Source organism: Nelumbo nucifera, chromosome 2 (genome assembly GCF_055504915.1).
Source record: "Nelumbo nucifera cultivar China Antique chromosome 2, China Antique-T2T, whole genome shotgun sequence".
Classification (NCBI taxonomy): Eukaryota; Viridiplantae; Streptophyta; class Magnoliopsida; order Proteales; family Nelumbonaceae; genus Nelumbo; species Nelumbo nucifera.
Genome location: NC_142650.1, coordinates 105,659,213 through 105,678,420, shown reverse-complemented (window position 1 = coordinate 105,678,420; position 19,208 = coordinate 105,659,213). Strand labels below are relative to the sequence as shown.

Sequence of the window (19,208 nt, the reverse complement as noted above, 5' to 3'; positions counted from 1 at the left end):
CAAGATGAGTGGAAATGGAAATACTACCCATTTGCTTAGCTATTGAAAATGACTGCAACTGGCTCTTTTCTTTTGGAGTCTTCTTTTTTCTTTTTTTGGAAGCAAAGAACAAGAGTTGGTACTCTCTCTAACATGAATTTTCTTTTGTTTTCCTTGTTTTTGAAAAATGCCATATCAGCAAAACAAACAAAAATGCATTATTGTGTTTGTTTTTTTCTCAAAAACAAAGCGAAAAACCTTTTTCTTTGGAAGCAACAGCAAGATGCCTTCAAAAACAAAAACATGTCTTCATTTTCAGAACTCTGACGCTGGCCACTATTTTAGTATGTTGTACACAGAAATCTTCTATAGATCCTATCCATCATAGCAATACACACTATGGAAATGGGTCCAAGTGGAAACAAAACAAAAAATAATTTTTTAAGTAAAAATAAAGGTTAACTAATATCTACTTGATTGGAGTCTCCAATATAAACATTATATGCTTTATGAAACATAATATCAAACAATCAAAGAGTAAGTCATGTTTTAGCAGAAGGTGATCCCATGCCGGTCAGTAAATGGTTGCAGCCCATGGGAGAGGTTGGGTGGTTATCGTGTCCATGTATTTTACGATTGGTGTGGAGTGTTATTATTGGTTCCACAGCTGCTAAACAATTATTGGGTTCAGTTAAACCTATCTTGCCATGTTGAAGAGCACTCCTTAAACAAACTGAAAAGTAGTTTAAGTTAGGAGGGGAGAAAAGGCTAAAAGTTAGCTGATTGGTCATCTCGAACTCTGAAACTTTGAAATGCAGCGAGCTGTCAGTGCCTTTGTAACGAGGTGGCCAGCGACAGGTTCCCGAGGCAAAGTGGAACCACAAGTTTGTCTCTAAGAATGGAAACAAGAGGGGAAGGACAAACAAACCCAAATAATGGCTGAAGCCCTCTCAGGGGGTGGGGTTGCAAATGCATAGGCAACTATGTTAGATAATGATTGTAGATCTGTGGGTAGTATTGTTCGTAAAACTGTATCTGAACTTGTAATAATTTCTTCTTCGTCTTGGGATTACAAATCTACGACCCCCAAAGTCTCTGCTAACCAGCCCAAGATCATACCAACTGAGCCAGTTGGCTACCTGAATAGCATTGATTTTCTTTTTAAATATTACATATTATATATTAGCAAGGATTAAAATTTTGCAACGTATCAACCTGTATTGATTGATACGTATTATATCGGTGGGTCATCGATATGTGAAATCCTTGCTGTTTGGGAGTTTACCTTATCTCAGGTGTATTGGACTGTATCGATATTTTGAACCTTAAGAGGTGGTGACAAAAGAGAATGCATACAAGGTCTATTAACCTTAACATACAACTGTACCATTTTTAATTCCAATTATTTGTGCCAAATCTGAAAATTACCATGATCTGAAAGTACCATTTTTAATCCAAATCATCGACTAATTCTCTTCTCCTCCAAAATCCTTTCAATAAAGTTTGCCTATAAAAAGAAAAAGTCTTCCACTCCAAAAGCCTTCAAAGTGGAAAAAAAGAGAGTGTGAATGACATTTGTATTTTGTGTAGAAGGTTAATCTAAGAATTCTAACTCTAACCAAGTTTCAATCCATGAAAAATGCATATTAATTGCTGATGACCTAATAGTTGAGATGGCCACTTGGTGACCTCCGACTGGGATCAATCCCAGACAATAGGCTCTCCGTGGTAAGGTCAGTAGACCTCACATGCAACCTGCTCTCTGTCCCCACCTTAAGGTCGGTGTGAGGAGCAGGTCCGGACTCATTTAACTAGGTATATAGTGCAGCTTCAATGAACAATCAGAAGGAGGAATATCCTTTTGCAAGTTGCAGGCTTGCAGCATAACTTTATATCATTTCCTCCAATCACATCGTGCATTTTGTCTAATCAGCATATATCCCCAAAATCTACATGGAATAGATAATGGGGTCATTTACGGTTATGTAATGTTCAAATTGAAATGACCAGGGAGAACCAATCAGGTATATAGGATTTCAAAGTACCTCCATGATATTCTTCTTCTTCCTCTTTTTTTCTTTTTATTAGTTTTTTTTTTTAAATAAATTTGAGCATACACACAAATAGACATTGAATAAGAATGTCTAATCTGATCTTAATTACCTTTGCTGCTTCTATGAAGTAGGCAACAGCCCATCCCTCCCGTGAATTGAGAACATCTCCCAATGACAAGCACAGAAGATATTCCCAATACACGAAGATGACGGGCTGGGGGGCACCTGTGGGGCACGCTCTATTGGGAGCTCATCCAAACTCTACTTTTTCATCCTAAAACCAGTCACATCATTCAATATCAAAAAAGTTTCAAAAAAAAAAAACGAGGAGATATGGCCTTATCATCCACAGCCATTCACAATTGCCTCTATTTTTCACTCAAGTCAATATAATTTGTTATATCTAAACAACAAAGAAGTATTTTTGGGTCTGGGGTACATCATTTGTGTATGGATCTAGGATCCCAAAAATTAATGCCAAAGATCAGCCTAAACAGATGATTTTAACCATTTGATTTGGGGATATATTTGTAGAGATGCTTTTCAAGGAAACTTTGCCTTTTTCATTATCGAATCAAATGCAATAAAACCAAAGAATCATATGCTTTTGCACATACCGGTTTTTAGCCCGGACGATAATAGTAGGTAGGACCCGTCTGATGCTGGATTCCAGTGAACAGATCACAGGACAGGTGGCAAGTTATAAGGAACCCAGACCCCAAATAGCCTAGTAATAGATATAGCATGCACGAAAAAAGGGTTGGACTGAAGTAACCTCTTGTCAATTAAAAACAATGCAAAAAACAAAAATACTTTGATCAAGTAAAGCAAAAAGGTATCTTTATTTTGCTCCATTTCAATTTTTTTTATTGATTTCTGATTTTATTCATAAAAAACCCCACCTATCAATATGATGCAATTACCTCTTGTATTTTGATATATTCCCCCACTTGTCACTGTTCTCAATTGTACAAACCAATAAAAGTTTTCTGAGATGGAAGAATGGAAGATTTCCCAAACAAAAAGGAAAAAAAATTAGGACATTTTGCTTTTGCTGCACTTGATTGGAAGGGATGCTCTATTCAGCAAAAAACGCTAGTGTTTTGATCACATAAATCAATCCCATCAATTAGTTGGTTTGCATTCTCCATTCGTTTCATTCCTATAAAATTTGAGAATTGCTGTAACAACCTTTTTCTGGTCTGGTACTCGAATGAGAGGCAGAAGTGAGGTTGGGATTGAAAAGGTGTCGAGATGCTCCAGTGCAGTCTCCACCCTCTCCAAACAAGGAAAGCTCCAGCCCAAAAGAATCCCTACGCGTGGTTGTAGCCCTCCATTTTGGGCTAAATCTGGCAAAGCATGTAAGCAAACAAGGATTGGGCCACATCATTGCTTCTCTTGGCACAGAGTGATCCATTTATGGGATACCAATTCTCCTTTGAAATTTGGGGCCAACGCCTTTATTCTGTTCAAGACTTTGAATTCATGAATTGAACACTATTCTGTCGTCATCCCCCCTGATGCTCTCTCTCACTCTCTCCATTGAGTTCAGCAGACAAAACTGACCTAAATATGATTTAGGAATTATAATTCTGCTGACATCAATCGCCTCAGCCACAGTATACTCGGATTCAGATCTGGGCATAAAGCAACCCCAGCTGTTGGCATAAATGCATAATGGCATGGAATTACTTCACTCAACCTAATCAACGTGTTAAAAAGAGGTTCAGTACCACTCTCTATTTCTTGCAGTTGTGGACCAAACCATCCTTCAGATTCCTCAAATGATTGGGTTAGGAACCAATAGGATGAACTAGCACCCCTCTCTTTCAATCTCTCATTTAAATTCTGACTAGCAAAAGAAGAAAAACAGAGAAAAGGAAGAGAGAGAGAACAGTAATAACTCATCATATTATATTTTCCAGATCATCAACAAGTTCTTTCCTTTCATACAAGAGTGGGGTTTCTCTTTATCAGATTTGAACAGTACATGTTCCGTTGTAGTTTCAATATTTCTTTGAGCCTCGTAACTGCTGGCAGAAGTAACCAGACCATTGACAAATGACAATCCTGTGTGGCCGTAACCACTCTCATTTGCTTGCAATAGATGATAGCCTATTCTTTTAGGCCTCCAAGTCAAGTGAATTCAAATCCCCCCACAAAAAAAGTCAAATGAATTCAAGATTTCAACAAACACTCACCTCCCATCAGAGAGAGAGAGAGAGAGAGATGCACACCTTAAAAATAGTTTTGGAATTATGGGTAAGATATTTGTACCATATAGATGCATTGGACATGCACACCTAGGAAAGAGATTTCATGTCTTACTAAACAATTATATGATTTCGTTTTCAGTAATGCAGCTTACTAGTTTAACTGGATGGTATGTGGAAATTCTACATCATAATGTACAAGGTTCAAAGTATCGATACGCCGTACCAGCTGATACGTTTCGTATCGGGGCTTCCCAATTCACCCCTACAGGGGGTGTTTCGGGGTCTTGATCGGTTCAGAGGATGGATGGACCTTAAACCGGCCCCTCTGAACCAGATTTAAAAAAAGCTTTAAATATTTTGAACCTTGAAATGTATGAACTCTGCAATTTAAATCATAAGCAATTCACTCTCATTAACAGCCAACTGACATCCATTGGTGCTGGCAGCAATAACAGCAAACATGGCTACATGAAATGAGAATGTAGTTTAGATGGTAAAAGCATTGAGTCCAAAAAAATAAACCACTCAATTGCTACCCAATAATTGTGCTAACATAGGATTCCTCTACAATTAGGTCCAGTAAACACAAGGGCAGACTACTACAAACTGGAACGCATTATAGGAGGCAAGGAGCTACAAAGAAAAAAGGAGAGGAGGTGCAAATATATATGCACTCTGTAGTCCGTACGCTACTTTTCTCTCAACCCTCAAGCAGTTTGAAGTTGTTTATTCATCCGTCCTCGTGTGGTGTTCAATGTGTAGAATGGTCGTATGAAATACAAACACATGAATCGGTACAGAGCATATTAGTGTATGTACACACTGAGCAAAAGCTAATGGCTTGATTATAAGGTCCAAGTGCTCCTGAGATATAATTCCGGTATACTTTTCTTACTTTCATGCTCAAATGGCATAGTATTAGTTATACAGATTTTAATATACTATACTTTCATGCTCAAATGTCATAGTATTAGTTATACAGATTTTAATAACAAGCCAAAAGGTAAGCAGATCACAAGTAAATCAGCCTATCCCTAGCTTTGCAAGTAGGGCTGCAACTTGGGCCAGGTTAGACCCAAACCCAGCCCGAAAAATTAGGGTTGAGTTCAAGTTCAGGTTAGGGTTAGGATTGAAAAGTATGTACCTGACTTAGCTTTGAGTGGAGTTAGGGTTGAAGCCTTGACCAACCTGACCCTCCCCGAACCCAACTTAACTTCATATTTGCATGTATAAATATTATATAAATATGTATTTATGCATGTTATTATGTATATTCACCATTTATGCATGTATTCTTGACAATAAATCCGATTGAAATATGAGGAAGTAGAGAAGAGAAGGAAAGAAAAGAGAAAGGAGAAGGAAGAAAGGAAGAAGAAAAAGTTTGGAGCAATAGAACAGTGCTAGCAGCGCCAACTTTTATTATATTATATAGGGCGGCAGAAATAAGAAGGGAAGAGACCCTTGTGCCCCTTCTGTAAGTGAGTACAATAACAGAAATAAACAAAACAAAAATAAAAAATGCTTTAACTAGCCAAACAGACCCTAATACAAATAACTAAATTATTTCAACACTCCCCCTTAAGTTGGAGCATAGATGTCAATCATGCCCAACTTGCCACACAAATCATTGTGCACATGATGAAGACCTTTGGTGAAGATATCTGCAAGTTGTTCTTCTGAGCTGACATATGGAGTACACACTTCTCCATTTACAAGTTTCTCTCTAATAAAATGCTTGTCCACTTCAATGTGTTTCGTCCTATCATGCAGGACTGGATTAGCAGCAATCTTGATGGCAGCTTTATTGCCACAGTAGAGTGACATAGGATTGCTCATTGCAAAACCCAGTTCACCTAACAGATTTCTTATCCACATGATTTCAGCAACCCCATGAGACATCGCTCTATATTCTGCTTCAGCACTAGATCTAGCCACCGCACTTTCTTTTTTACTTCTCCATGTGACCAGGTTTCCTCCTATAAACGCACAATACCCACTGGTAGACTTTCGGTCATCGACTGCTCCTGCCCAATCAGCATCAGTATATACTTCCACCTTTAAGTGACCATGTTTCTGGAACAACAAACCAGCTCCGGGAAACTTCTTGAAGTATCTAAGGATCCTCTCTGTAGCTTCAAAGTGAGTTGTCCTAGGATTGTGCATGAACTAACTAAGGACGCCCATTGCATAAGCAATATCAGGCCTGGTCATAGACAAATACAAAAGTCTCCCTACGAGTCTCTGAAACTTCTTCACATCTTTCAAAAACTCTCCCTGACTGTCTCCCAACTGATGATTAGATTCAATTGGTGAGTCAATTGGTTTTACCCCCAACTTGCCTGTATCTTCTAGTAGATCTAGTACATATTTCCGTTGGGAAATAAAGATCTAATACATCTTTCACCTCAAATTGAGTGGCTAAGAATTTTTTTAGTCTCTGTATTTCAGCCTCCCAATCTCCTGTGATCACTATGTCATCCACATACACAATAAGAGATGCAATTTTCCCCTCACCTCTTTTCACAAATAGAGTGTGATCTGACTGACATTATTTGAACCCCATTTGTTGAACTGCTAAATGGAACTTACTAAACCAAGCCCGAGGTGATTGTTTCAATCCATATAAAGATTTTTTTAACCTGCACACCTTTTGTTCACTGCCTTTGGCACAGAAACCTGGAGGTTGGGTCATGTACACTTCCTCTTCCAAGTCACCATTCAAGAAAGCATTTTTTATGTCCAATTGGTGAAGTTCCCAGTCAAGATTTGCTGCCAATGAAAGAAGGATCCTAATAGAGTTCATCTTGACTACTGGAGCAAAAGTCTCTGCATAGTCTACTCCATATACCTGTGTAAAACCTCTTGCTATCAGTCTAGCCTTGTACCTTTCAACAGTTCCATCAGCCTTGTGTTTCACTGTGAATACCCACTTGCAACCCACTAGTTCCTTCCCTTCAGGAAGGTCCACCAACTCCCAAGTGCCATTTTTGTGTGATGCATCAATTTCTTCCTGCATTGCATCTGTCCATTCAGGTTTAGATAAAGCTTCTGCCACATTCTTAGGAACGGGGACACTGTCCACAGAAGAGAGGAATGCATGGAATGAAGGCGAAACGTGATCATAGGACACAAAATTAGAGATAGGATGATTAGTGGTACAAGATCTAACACCCTTTCTCTTAGCAATAGGAATATCAAGATCATTGATGACAGGTGAATCAACATTGAGAGGAACAGGCATATCAATAGGAGCAAGTGTATCTGGCTGATGAGACGGATCTGCCTCTGGTGAATCCAATGATGTCGGTTGCATAGTGTCAGGTTCCACGACTCTTGAACTCTGCTGGCTTTTATAGCAACGATGAAAAACCCGAAATGGAGGAGGATCGGGTAAAGGAGGTAGTTGAGTTTGAGCCGCCTGTTTCTCCTCAACCCTAATCTCCCCCTGAGGAGAAACCGAGAAGAAAGGTTGATTTTCAAAGAATGATACATCAACGGAGACATAGTACTTGCGAGAGGTCGGATCATAGCAGTGATACCCCTTTTGAGATAAAGGGTAACCAAGGAAAACACAAGGAATAGCCCGAGGATCAAGCTTACCTCGAGGAGACAATTTATGGACAAAGCAATGACACCAAAAAACACGCATCGGAATGGTGAACAATGGAGCTGTAGGAAACAGAAGCTGATGTGAGGCCTTATACTCTAGTAACCGAGATGGCATACAGTTGATGATGTATCTAGCACACAAAACTGCATCCATTCAAAAACGTTTTGGCACATTCATATGAATTTATAAGCCACGAGCTACTTCGAGAAGATGACAGTTCTTTCGTTCAGCAACACCATTTTGTTGGGGTGTCCTGGCACAAGAGCTTCGCTGAAGTGACCTACTCGAAGCAAAAAACTCCGTGAGATCACTATAGAAGTATTCTTTCGCATTGTCCGACTGGAAGATATGGATTTCAGTTTGTAACTGAGTGAACACCATGCATTGAAAGTCTTTCACAATTTTTGGCACTTCATCTCGAGATCGCATAGGGTAAATCCAAGTTTATCTAAAATAATCATCAATCAAGGTAATGAAGTACTTATATCCAGCCTCAGTGGGTAGAGTAACAGAGCCCTAAACATCAGAATAAACAATATGAAATGGAAATTCAGATCTTTTATTTCTCAAAGGTAAAGAACTTCTACAATGTTTACTCAATTGACATGTCTAACATTGTAACTGACTCACTGACAAGGACTCAAACAACTTTGGGAACATAACTTTTAATGATTCAAAAGAAAGATGACCTAGACGACTATGCCATAAATAGGCTTGACTCTCACTTGGCAAACTCATGGACTCTATAGCCACAAGACCAACTTTATTCTCCATTACGTAGAGACCATCCACCATGCTTCCTCTACCAATCGTCTTACCCGAGGCCAAATCCTGAAACACACATGAAGACGGAAAAAAAGTGACTGAACAGATCAAGGAGTGAGTTATACTACTAATGGACAACAAATTTATAGGTAATTTTGGAACATGCAGTACATTAGAAAGGGTAAGGCCGAGTGGGAGAGGCATGGTACCTTGGCCAGATATGGTAGAGAAAGAACCATCAGCTAGTCTCACCTTATTTCTCCCAGAGAGAAGGTTATATGTCTAAAATAAATTTGACTTACCGGTCATGTGGTTTGAGGCTCCAGAGCCAATAACCCAAGGAGAATCAATGATATGAGATGACACATGAAAGGCAGTGGCAGCGTTACCTGATGTAGACGCGAAAGAGGTAAAGGGAGTAGGACCAGAATCCATTTAGCGGAGAGTCCTACCATACAATTCCAAATGGTCACGAAAGGAGTTGATAATTTCTTCCTTAGGGTCAGAACTAGGATACCTCTCCTGAGTTACCAATGGACTAGTCTCTATCAACACCATATTAGCTGAGTTATACTTTTTCTGATTATGCTGGCTTGGTTTCTTGCCCTGATCAGGTGTTGACTTCTTACCCAAATCCTGTGCCCATTTAGGTTTTCCATGGAGATCCTAACATGTATCTCTCGTGTGTCGTGTCTTCTGGCAGTGAGTGCACCAAAGTTTACTCTTATCATCTGTTCTTTTCTGAGAGTCACCTTTCTTAAAAGCATCTCCGACATTTGTATCTGAATTTCCCCGGACAGCTAGGGCAACTAACTCCCCCTGTACACAATTCATCACACTTCTACTCTCTTCTGACTGCACTAAGGCATACACCTCCTGAACTAATGGCAAGTCTTTACTACCCAAGATCTACACCCTGATGGACTCATATGAAGGATTCAGCCCTACGAGGAAGGCAAAGACCCGTTGCTGAGATACAAGTGACTTATACGCCTTTGCATCTTCATCACACTTCCAATTCACATTCTGGTAGTGATCAAGTTCTTTCCATATCGATATCAAATCAGAATAGTACATCGAGAGACTTCTCTCCCGCTGCTTGCAAGTAGAGGATTCAGCTTGCAGTTGATATATCTTGGCGTAGTGTCTCTGCTCTGAATAGGTGGACTTTACTTGTTCCCATATCTCACAAGCAGTTTCAGCCCACATAAAAGTCTTCCTTACCTGTGGCAACATGGAAACCAAGAGCCATGACATCACCATACTATTCTCTTGGTTCCACCTATCATATTCAGCACTTCCGTACTTCAGTTCCTTCACTATCCCATTGATGTATCCTATTTTCCCCCTAACAGTGATATAGAGTTTTATTCCCCTAGACCACTCAAGGTAGTTCAGACCATCAAAGGGAATAAGAGCCATGGGGAAACTCATATCCATTCCCCCACTCACTCCATTGTGGCTCCCTGGAATCTCTAAAGTAGCAGAATTCTCAGACGACATGGTAAGCACAAGTTTTTTTATCTAAACTCTCAACTTAGGATCCCTCCTTATATCGACAAAAGCTCCACACACAACAATTCAGTTCTGGACTTAATCTGAACACAAAAATAAACAGCACCAACTTCCAAAGAAGAACGATGACAGAGACTGATTTTCACCACAGCATTAATCAATAACTTGGAAGTTCCACCACAACATTAATCAATAAGAGAGATCCTAATACACATGAAATCAGACTAACGAGCAGAGAAAACAGATCATCTACGACCTACAGTCACTTTTCATAGGTACACGATCCGACAAATAAAAGATATAACCCTCACAAAAGTATGTCGACATTTACAGGATCACATGATCCAACAAATAAAGGATATAACCCTCACAAAAGTCTGCTGACATTCAGTGGTTTGGATTCATTTGCTCTCCACTTGGTACACAACTAAGGAAAGAAATAAAAGAAGAAAGAAAAACTTTAGGGTTGTACTAGTTGCAAATCTGATTTGATCAGCCTAGATTCAGTCATCTGTTCCGCCCAGATTCAGCAACTTGAAGAGAAAAAACTTGGTCGCCCAGATTCAACAGCCTTGCTCTGATACCATCTTGACAATAAATCTGATTGAAATATGAGGAAGTAGAGAAGAGAAGGAAAGAAGAGAGAAAGGAGAAGGAAGAAAGGAAGAAGAAAAAGTTTGGAGCAATAGAACAGTGCTAGCAGTGCCAACTTTTATTATATTATATAGGGCGGTAGAAATAAGAAGGGAAAAGACCCTTGTGCCCCTGCTGTAAGTGAGTACAATAACAGAAATAACAGAAATAAACAAAACAGAAATAAAAAACGCTTTAACTAGCCAAACAGACCCTAACACAAATAACTAAATTATTTTAACATGTATGTTTATGCAACTATGTATTTGTATATATCTATATATTTATGTATTTTTTTCGCTGCAAGTATTTATGTATTCATCTATCTATACATTTATGCATGTACATTGTATGCCAAAAATTTTAAGTTTAAATGCATTTTTTTTCTAAAACATGATAACTAATGAAATAGAGAAGTGGGGGTTCAACAACTTTTATTGGGTTAGGGTTGACCTTAACCCAACCTAACCGAGCCCTACTTGCACCCCTATTTGCAAAACCCTTTAACTTCCAACAAATCACTTTATCTTACCGGTGCAATAGGTGCTCTTCAATGTATATGCCCAGACTAAGCCTTCTCTGCCATTCTATCACCAAACGCAGCTACTCCTAGGTTCCCATAGATGTGCTCAGCCACTCATTCAAATCCTATTCTTTATGATTTTATCACTCATCAGTATTTACATCTCCATTACACCAATTCTTTTCCTTTTGCTAACTGTATTATTTTTATACATGCTACTTTTTGATTGCCCAAAATCCTTCTCTATACAACATTGCAGATCTTGAAGCTGTCTTGTAAGATTTTCCTTTTAGCTTGATTCGTATTCTCTGATCACAAAACGCTCTCAACACACCTCACCATTTTGTCCACAACACACTAATTCTATGGGCAATATCTACCTCAATTTCTGTCACTATGGACTTTTGAACTGAGAATGATGAAAGAAGTCACATTTTGCCTAATACTCAACATTAGGGCAGTTGGAGTTTTCTTTTGAATTGAATACAACAATCAGTTCTGTTAATTATAAAAAAAAGCACATTGAAGTGTCACTTCATCTCCAAAATTATACGTTGATTCTCATCCCTGATGTTTCTAATTTTCTTTGCATGTTAGTTTGGCTTAGCCCTAATGGATAACAAGGGTGATTGAATGACAACACAGCACAGTTAGGTAACTACCTCCTGAATGTGGAGGCCCAGACAAGTTTGATATTAAAGTATATGCAGAATCTGAAAAGGAAAAAAGAGAGAATTTCCAGTTACTAATGTAAATTCTAACCATTTGTTTGAATTTGAACCTTCCATGCCTCCACCTTTTGAATTAGCTGAAGTTTGTTGCTTTCTCTTCTTTATGGGTGAATTGGGATTTAGGTTTTAGAAGGGATCTAAGGGATAATGAGTGTGAGGCACTTATTCAATTGCTGAACAAACTTCGGCTAGCTTTTCTGGATCAATCAATGGAGGACACTGGAGTGTGGCCTAGTACACCTAATGGGGTTTTTATTTGTGCTTACTTAGTTCTCGCTTGCAGCCCAACAATATGAGTGAGAATTTCCCTATGAAAGAGATTTGGAGCAAGCCTATCCCACCTAAAATTAAGGTTCTATGTTGGGAAGTCTATCTTGGAAAGGTAAACACTAGTGATATGCTTCAAAATAGAAGGCCAAACAAATGCTTATCGCCTCACTTGTGCTTCCTTTTCCTTGCAAACGGTGAATCCATATCTCATTTATTGCTTTCTTGCCCTTTTGGGCTTTGTGTTTGGGACCTCTGTTGTTCCCTTTTTGGTTGCAGGTGGTCTCCTTCGCAGAATGTAGCAAGCCTTTTCAGCCTAAGTTTCGTAAGGCAACCAAGGAAGAGAGGAAGAATTATGTGGAAAGCAATAAGGGCTGCAATAGATGAACTATTTGGGAGGAAAGGAATGGGAGGATATTCAATGAGAAGAGTAGATCGAAAGAGGAATTGTTTGAAACTATAAAAATCAGAACTGCACATTGGATAAAGACACTTGATTTGTTCAAAGAATTCTCAGTAAATGATATTCCAAGGGCATGGACTGAAGTGGCATCTTCTTCCAAAGAAAAGGCATTTATGGAGTGGTTACCCACATCGGCTAATAAAATAAAGCTAAATTTTGATGGGAGTTCCATGGGAAGCATGAGAATGGCTGGTATTGGAGGAGTATTTAGGGATTGCACAGGAAAAGTGTTGGGCATTTTATTAGGACCTTTGGGTTGGGAGATTCACTAAAGGCTGAACTAATGGCACTACTACAAGGGTTAAGAATTGTTAAACAATCAAGATTTCAGCTTTTGAAAGTAGAGGGAGATTCAAAGCAGATAATTTCTTGGGCCAAAAGCAAGCAGCTTGTTCCATGGATCTATAGGCAAGATTTAAGGGAAATAGAGAGCATCACACAGGAGCTCAACATAACTTTCAAGTGAATTAGAAAGATAGCAAATGGAATGGCCGACACTCTTGCAAAGCAAAGTGTATATAGGCAGCAGCTGTTTTGGACACCATTGTAAATCTTGTATCTGTGCTGGGAATGGAATGAATCTAATGGATGAATGCACCCTGTTAGTGTAATATTCAGATTATCATTTTAATTTAATCCAATGTGGAGCAACAATGCCATTGCCCATCTAACTTACATGATTACCACTTTGAGCTAGCTTGGTGTTCATTTCAAGCATGAAGTTAAATATTAGTTTTTTTTTGTGTAATAGATTATTTGGCTGACTATTACAACCATTTAGGTTTTCCATGTTTAAATTTTGCTTTAACTCATTCTATCCTAAAGCTTCAAATTTTAAAGTTTACAGGGCAGTATTCGTTTGTGTATAACCTTAGTTTCATAGCTTTGTTTAGTGATTTGGAACATGATAATAATTTTAAAATGTGTGCCTATGCTACTTTTATCATTTCATAAAATATTGTAGAGAACAATGATGTGGGCCCCACAGCTGTGGTCCCCACTGTGTTCGTAGGACAGTAAGTGCAATTATTTGTTTCAGTCATGCTAGTGTTAGTTGGTGGTCAGCTTGTTATTTCAGTTTGTGATTTGCTTTATTTGTCATGTACGTATTAAGGGCAGATCTGTCCTTTCCTCTATGTACTGAACATAACCTATAAATACTAAGAGAGTGGTGGCGGGAGATCAATTTGAGAATTTCTCCCTCCTTTCAAACCTTTGTGTTCTGTTCTTCTCCTCTTTTTTCTTCTTTTCCTTACTTTTCTTCTACCTTTTCTAATCTCAAATCCATTAGGATTCAAGGTGGATTGTAGTCTTGATCGCCTACCTTTTCTAATAACGCAAAGGTCGTAGGTTCGGGACATTGGTGACAGCAGGCGCGTTGTCAGCAGAATAGGGTACAACTTTATGAGAGCCAAAGCATCCTCAAGGACAGAAAGGTCGGTCTTGCCGCCACAAGCCTCGTACATCAGGCGCACGGTCTGCAGCAGTGTCTTGTAGCTGTTGGCAACCCTCACCTCTAACTCGACCGCAGGCAGTGTGACGCAGCAGGACCAGCCCCCACCTTAACCAACATTTTTGGCGTATTCTCACTATAAGCTAGCTCGTGCTTGATGGAGATGTTCACGGGGTGGCAGCTCTTATGCCATAAGGCATCCCTTATCAGGTATTGATCCTCCTGGAACCATGAAGCAACATTCTCAGACTTCTAGTATGTCCGCTCCAAGACATCGAAGACACGCCTTGACTGGGTCTTGGCGTCGCTCAGGTAGTGGTGTCCAGTCATGATTAGCTTGTACCCCTGGATGGGCAGCACACCGATTGCGGACATGTGTGCGACTACCACCACCGCTTTCTCTTGGTCAGTCAGTACCAGCGGTGCGGTTAGGACGTCCTTGTCTGCGCCACGTGTTGCGCGGCCCACTGACAGGGAGAGGCCTGCTCCTTCGGTGTACCTTGCCTGAACAGTTAACTCGGCAGACTCCCTAGGAATCAGGTCGTTGGCGGTTATGCGATAGAGCTCTGTAGTAACTGCACGCACCACGCCCAGGATGATGGCAACCTTGCGCATCTGGGCATCAGTCATGCCCTGCAGCCTGTGGGCAGCCAAACCCGCATGTGCGACCCTGAGAAAGGCATGAGTTTGGCTAATTGCGTCGTTGAGGTTCAGGTTTGCGATGGGCCTCCAGTGGTACGCCGCGGGGATTGTCGGCTTGATCAAGAGAGAGCGTGCTTCACTTAGGTCCCTGTTTCTCATGTTGAACGTCACGAGCTGTGTGGTCGGGCCAACGTCATCGTTGATGATGAGCGGCTCCCATTCCTCGATTGGCACTTCGGTAGCGGCCATGACTATCGTTAACAAACTAAGCTAAAAACTTTAGATCTTGAACTATAATAAACCAAATAGTGTCCTGACGAAATAGTCAGAAACGCCATTTGATTATTTTTATCTGTATTGGAACCTTGACATACGCAGGCACACTGGCAGGTCGCGGGACATGACTGATGCCCAGATGCACAAGGTTGCCATCATCCTGGGTAGACCTGTTCATGGGCCGGGCCGGGCTCGGACCGGGCTTTTACTCTTCAATAACAGAAATATGTTAGGCCCGAGCCCGAGCCCGACCCTAATAAAAGCCCAAAGCCCGACCTAATAAAAAAATTAGAAATTTTCCCTATTCAATAATCAATATAAATCAGAATTTATTTACATTAAAAAAATATATAAATTCAAAATTTATTTATATTAAAAAAATATATATAAAGAAGGGAAAGAGGATGTGGAGAAGAAGAATTTGGTTGCATAAAAAAGGGGAAGAGGTGAAAACAAGAGGGGTATTCAACTAGGGTTTTTAGGTTTATTTATAGGTCGGGCCGGGCCGGGCTCAGGGCTATTTTGGCAAATCCCGAGCCCGGCTCGAATTTATTGCGGGTCGGGCTTTCTGGCCCGAAGTTAAGCCCGTGGGCCTATGTACCTGTTCAAGCCAGTCCAGGGACTGGCCCAAGCCGGGCCGACCCGTCGGGCCACCCGGCCCATGAACAGGTCTAATCCTGGCGTGGTGTGTGCAGTTACTACAGAGCTCTATCACATAACCGCCAACAACCTGATTCCCGGAGAATCTATCGAGTCAACCGGTCAGGCAAGGTACACCGAAGGAGCAGACCTCTCCCTGTCAGTGGGCCGCGCAGCACGTGGCACATACAAGGACGTCCTGACCGCACCGCTGGTACTGACTAACCAAGAGAAAGCGGTGGTGGCAGCCGCACACAGGTCCGCAATCGGTATGTTGCCCGTCCAGGGGTACTCGCTAATAATGACCGGACACCACTACCTGAGCGACGCCAAGACCCAGTCAAGGCGTGCCTTCGATGTCATGGAGCGGACATACTAGAAGTCTGAAAGTGTTGCTTCATGGTTCCAGGAGGATCAAGACCTGATAAGGGATGCCTTATGGCATAAGAGCTGCCACCCCGTGAACATCTCCATCAAGCACGAGCTAGCATACTGTGAGAATACACCAAAAATGTTGGTTAAGGCGGGGGCTGGTCCTGTTGCGTCACGACTGCCTACGGTCAAGTCAGAGGTGAGGGCGGCCAACAGCTACAAGACACTGATGCAGACCGTGCGCCCTATGTATGAGGCTTGTGGCGACAAGACCAACCTTTCTGTCCTTGAGGATGCTCTAGCTCTCATCAAGTTGTACCCTATTCTACTGACAACGCTAACTGCATAACTGATATTTGTCCCTCCTTTCAAACCTGTTTTCTCCTGTTCTTCTCCTCTCTTTTCTTCTTTTCCTTACTTTTCTTCTACCTTTTCTAATCTATAATCCATTAGGATTCAAGGCTAATAACGCAAGACCGACCTTTCTGTCCTTGAGGATGCTCTGGCTCTCATCAAGTTGTACCCTATTTTACTGACAACGCTAACTGCATAACTGATATCTGTCCCTCCTTTCAAACCTTTGTGTTCTCCTGTTCTTCTCCTCTCTTTTCTTCTTTTCCTTACTTTTCTTCTACCTTTTCTAATCTGTAATCCATTAGGATTCAAGGCAGATACCAAGTAGGCGATCAAGACTACAATCAGCCTTGAATCCTAATGAATTAGAGATTAGAAAAGGTAGAAGAAAAGTAAGGAAAAGAAGAAAAGAGAGGAGAAGAACAGGAGAACACAAAGGTTTGAAAGGAGGGACAGATATCAGTTATGCAGTTAGCGTTGTCAGCAAAATAGGGGTACAACTTGATGAGAGCCAGAGCATCCTAAATGACAGAAAAGTCGGTCTTGCCGCCACAAGCCTCATAAATAGGGTGTACGGTCTGCATCAATGTCTTGTAGCTGTTGGCCGCCCTCACCTCTGACTCGACCGTAGGCAGTCGTGACGCAGCAGGACCAGCCCCCGCCTTAACCAACATTTTTTGTGTATTCTCACAGTATGCTAGCTCGTGCTTGATGGAGATGTTCACGGGGTGGCAGCTCTTATGCCATAAGGCATCCCTTATCAAGTCTTGATCCTCCTGGAACCATGAAGCAACACTTTCAGACTTCTAGTATGTCCGCTCCATGACATCGAAGGCACGCCTTGACTGGGTCTTGGCGTCGCTCAGGTAGTGGTGTTCGGTCATTATTAGCGAGTACCCCTAGACGGGCAACACACCGATTGCGGACATGTGTGTGGCTGCACCACCACTTTCTCTTGGTCAATCAGTACCAGCGGTGCGGTCAAGACGTCCTTGTATGCGCCACGTGCTGCGCGGCCCACTAACAGGGAGAGGCCTTCTCCTTCGGTGTACCTTGCCTAACCGGTTGACTCGACAGACTCCCCAGGAATCAGGTCGTTGGCGGTTATGCGATAGAGCTCTGTAGTAACTGCACGTACCACGCCCAAGATGATGGCAACCTTGCGCATCTGGGCATCAATCATGTCCCGCGACCTGCCAGTGTGCCTGCGTATGTCAAGGTTCCAATACAGATAAAAATAACCAAATGGCGTTTCTGACTATTTCGTCAGGACACTGTTTGGTTTATTATAGTTCAAGATCTAAAGTTTTTAGCCTAGTTTGTTAACGATAGTCATGGCCGCTACCGAAGTGCCAATCGAGGAATGGAAGCCGCTCATCATCAACGATGACGTTGGCCTGACCACATAGCTCGTGACGTTCAACATGAGAAACGGGGACCTAAGTGAAGCACGCTCTATGTTGATCAAGTCGACAATCCCCACAGCGTACCACTGGAGACCCATCGCAAACGTGAACCCCAACGACACAATTAGCCGAACTCCTACCTTTATCAGGGTCGCACATGCGGGTTTGGCTGCCCACAGGCCGCAGGGCATGACTGATGCCCAAATGCGCAAGGTTGCCATCATCCTGGGCGTGGTGTGTGCACTTACTACAGAGCTCTATCGCATAACTGCCAACGACCTGATTTTCGGGGAGTCGGCCGAGTCAACCGTTCAGGCAAGGTACACCGAAGGAGCAGGCCTCTCCCTGTCAGTGGGCGGCACAACACGTGGCGTATACAAGGACGTCCTGACCGCACCGCTGCTACTGACTGACCAAGAGAAAGCAGTGGTGGCAACCGCACACATGTCCGCAATCGGTGTGTTGCCCGTCCAGGGGTACCCGCTAATAATGACCGAACACCACTACCTGAGCGACGCCAAGACCCAATCAAGGCGTGCCTTCGATGTCATGGAGCGGACATACTAGAAGTCTAAGAGTGTTGCTTCATGGTTCCAGGAGGATCAAGACCTGATAAGGGATGCCTTATGGCATAAGAGCTGCCACCCCGTGAACATCTCCATCAAGCACGAGCTAGCATACTGTGAGAATACGCCAAAAATGTTGGTTAAGGCGGGGGCTGGTCCTGCTGCGTCACGACTGCCTGCGGTCGAGTCAGAGGTGAGGGTTGCCAACAGCTACAAGACACTGCTGCAGACCGTGCGCCCGATGTACGAGGCTTGTGGCGGCAAGACCGACCTTTCTGTCCTTGAGGATGCTCTGGCTCTCATCAAGTTGTACCCCTATTCTGCTGACAACGTGCCTGCTGTCACCAATGTCCCGAACCTGCGACCTTCGCGTTGTTAGAAAATGTAGGCGATCAAGACTACAATCAGCCTTGAATCCTAATGGATTTTAGATTAGAAAAGGTAGAAGAAAAGTAAGGAAAAGAATAAAAAAGGAGAAGAACAGGAGAACACAAAGGTTTGAAAGAAGGGACAGATTCTCAAATTGATCTGCCGCCGCCACTCTCTTAGTATTTATAGGTTATATTCAGTACATAGAAGAAAGGACAGATTTGTCCTTAATACTTACATGACAAATAAAGCAAATAACAAACTGAAATAACAAGTTGACCACCAACTAACACTAACATGACAAACAAATAATTGCACATACTGTCCTACGAACATAGTGGGGACCACAACTGTGGGGCCCACATCAATGTT

The 19,208-nt window shown here is 41.7% G+C and overlaps 2 protein-coding genes across 2 annotated transcripts; one reads left to right on the top strand and one right to left on the bottom strand.

The window, feature by feature from the left end:
• Positions 1–14,464: 14,464 nt before the first annotated feature.
• On the bottom strand, positions 14,465–15,103 carry LOC104603595 (uncharacterized). Its single transcript, XM_010267659.2, has one exon. It carries the CDS (start codon positions 15,101–15,103, stop codon positions 14,465–14,467), a length of 639 nt encoding a protein of 212 aa, XP_010265961.2.
• Positions 15,104–17,919: 2,816 nt separating this feature from the next.
• On the top strand, positions 17,920–18,846 carry LOC104603597 (uncharacterized). The gene is made up of 2 exons (XM_088897960.1): positions 17,920–18,216; positions 18,499–18,846. The coding sequence occupies exons 1-2, from the start codon at positions 17,920–17,922 to the stop codon at positions 18,844–18,846; spliced, it is 645 nt and encodes a 214-aa protein (XP_088754086.1).
• Positions 18,847–19,208: the final 362 nt, after the last annotated feature.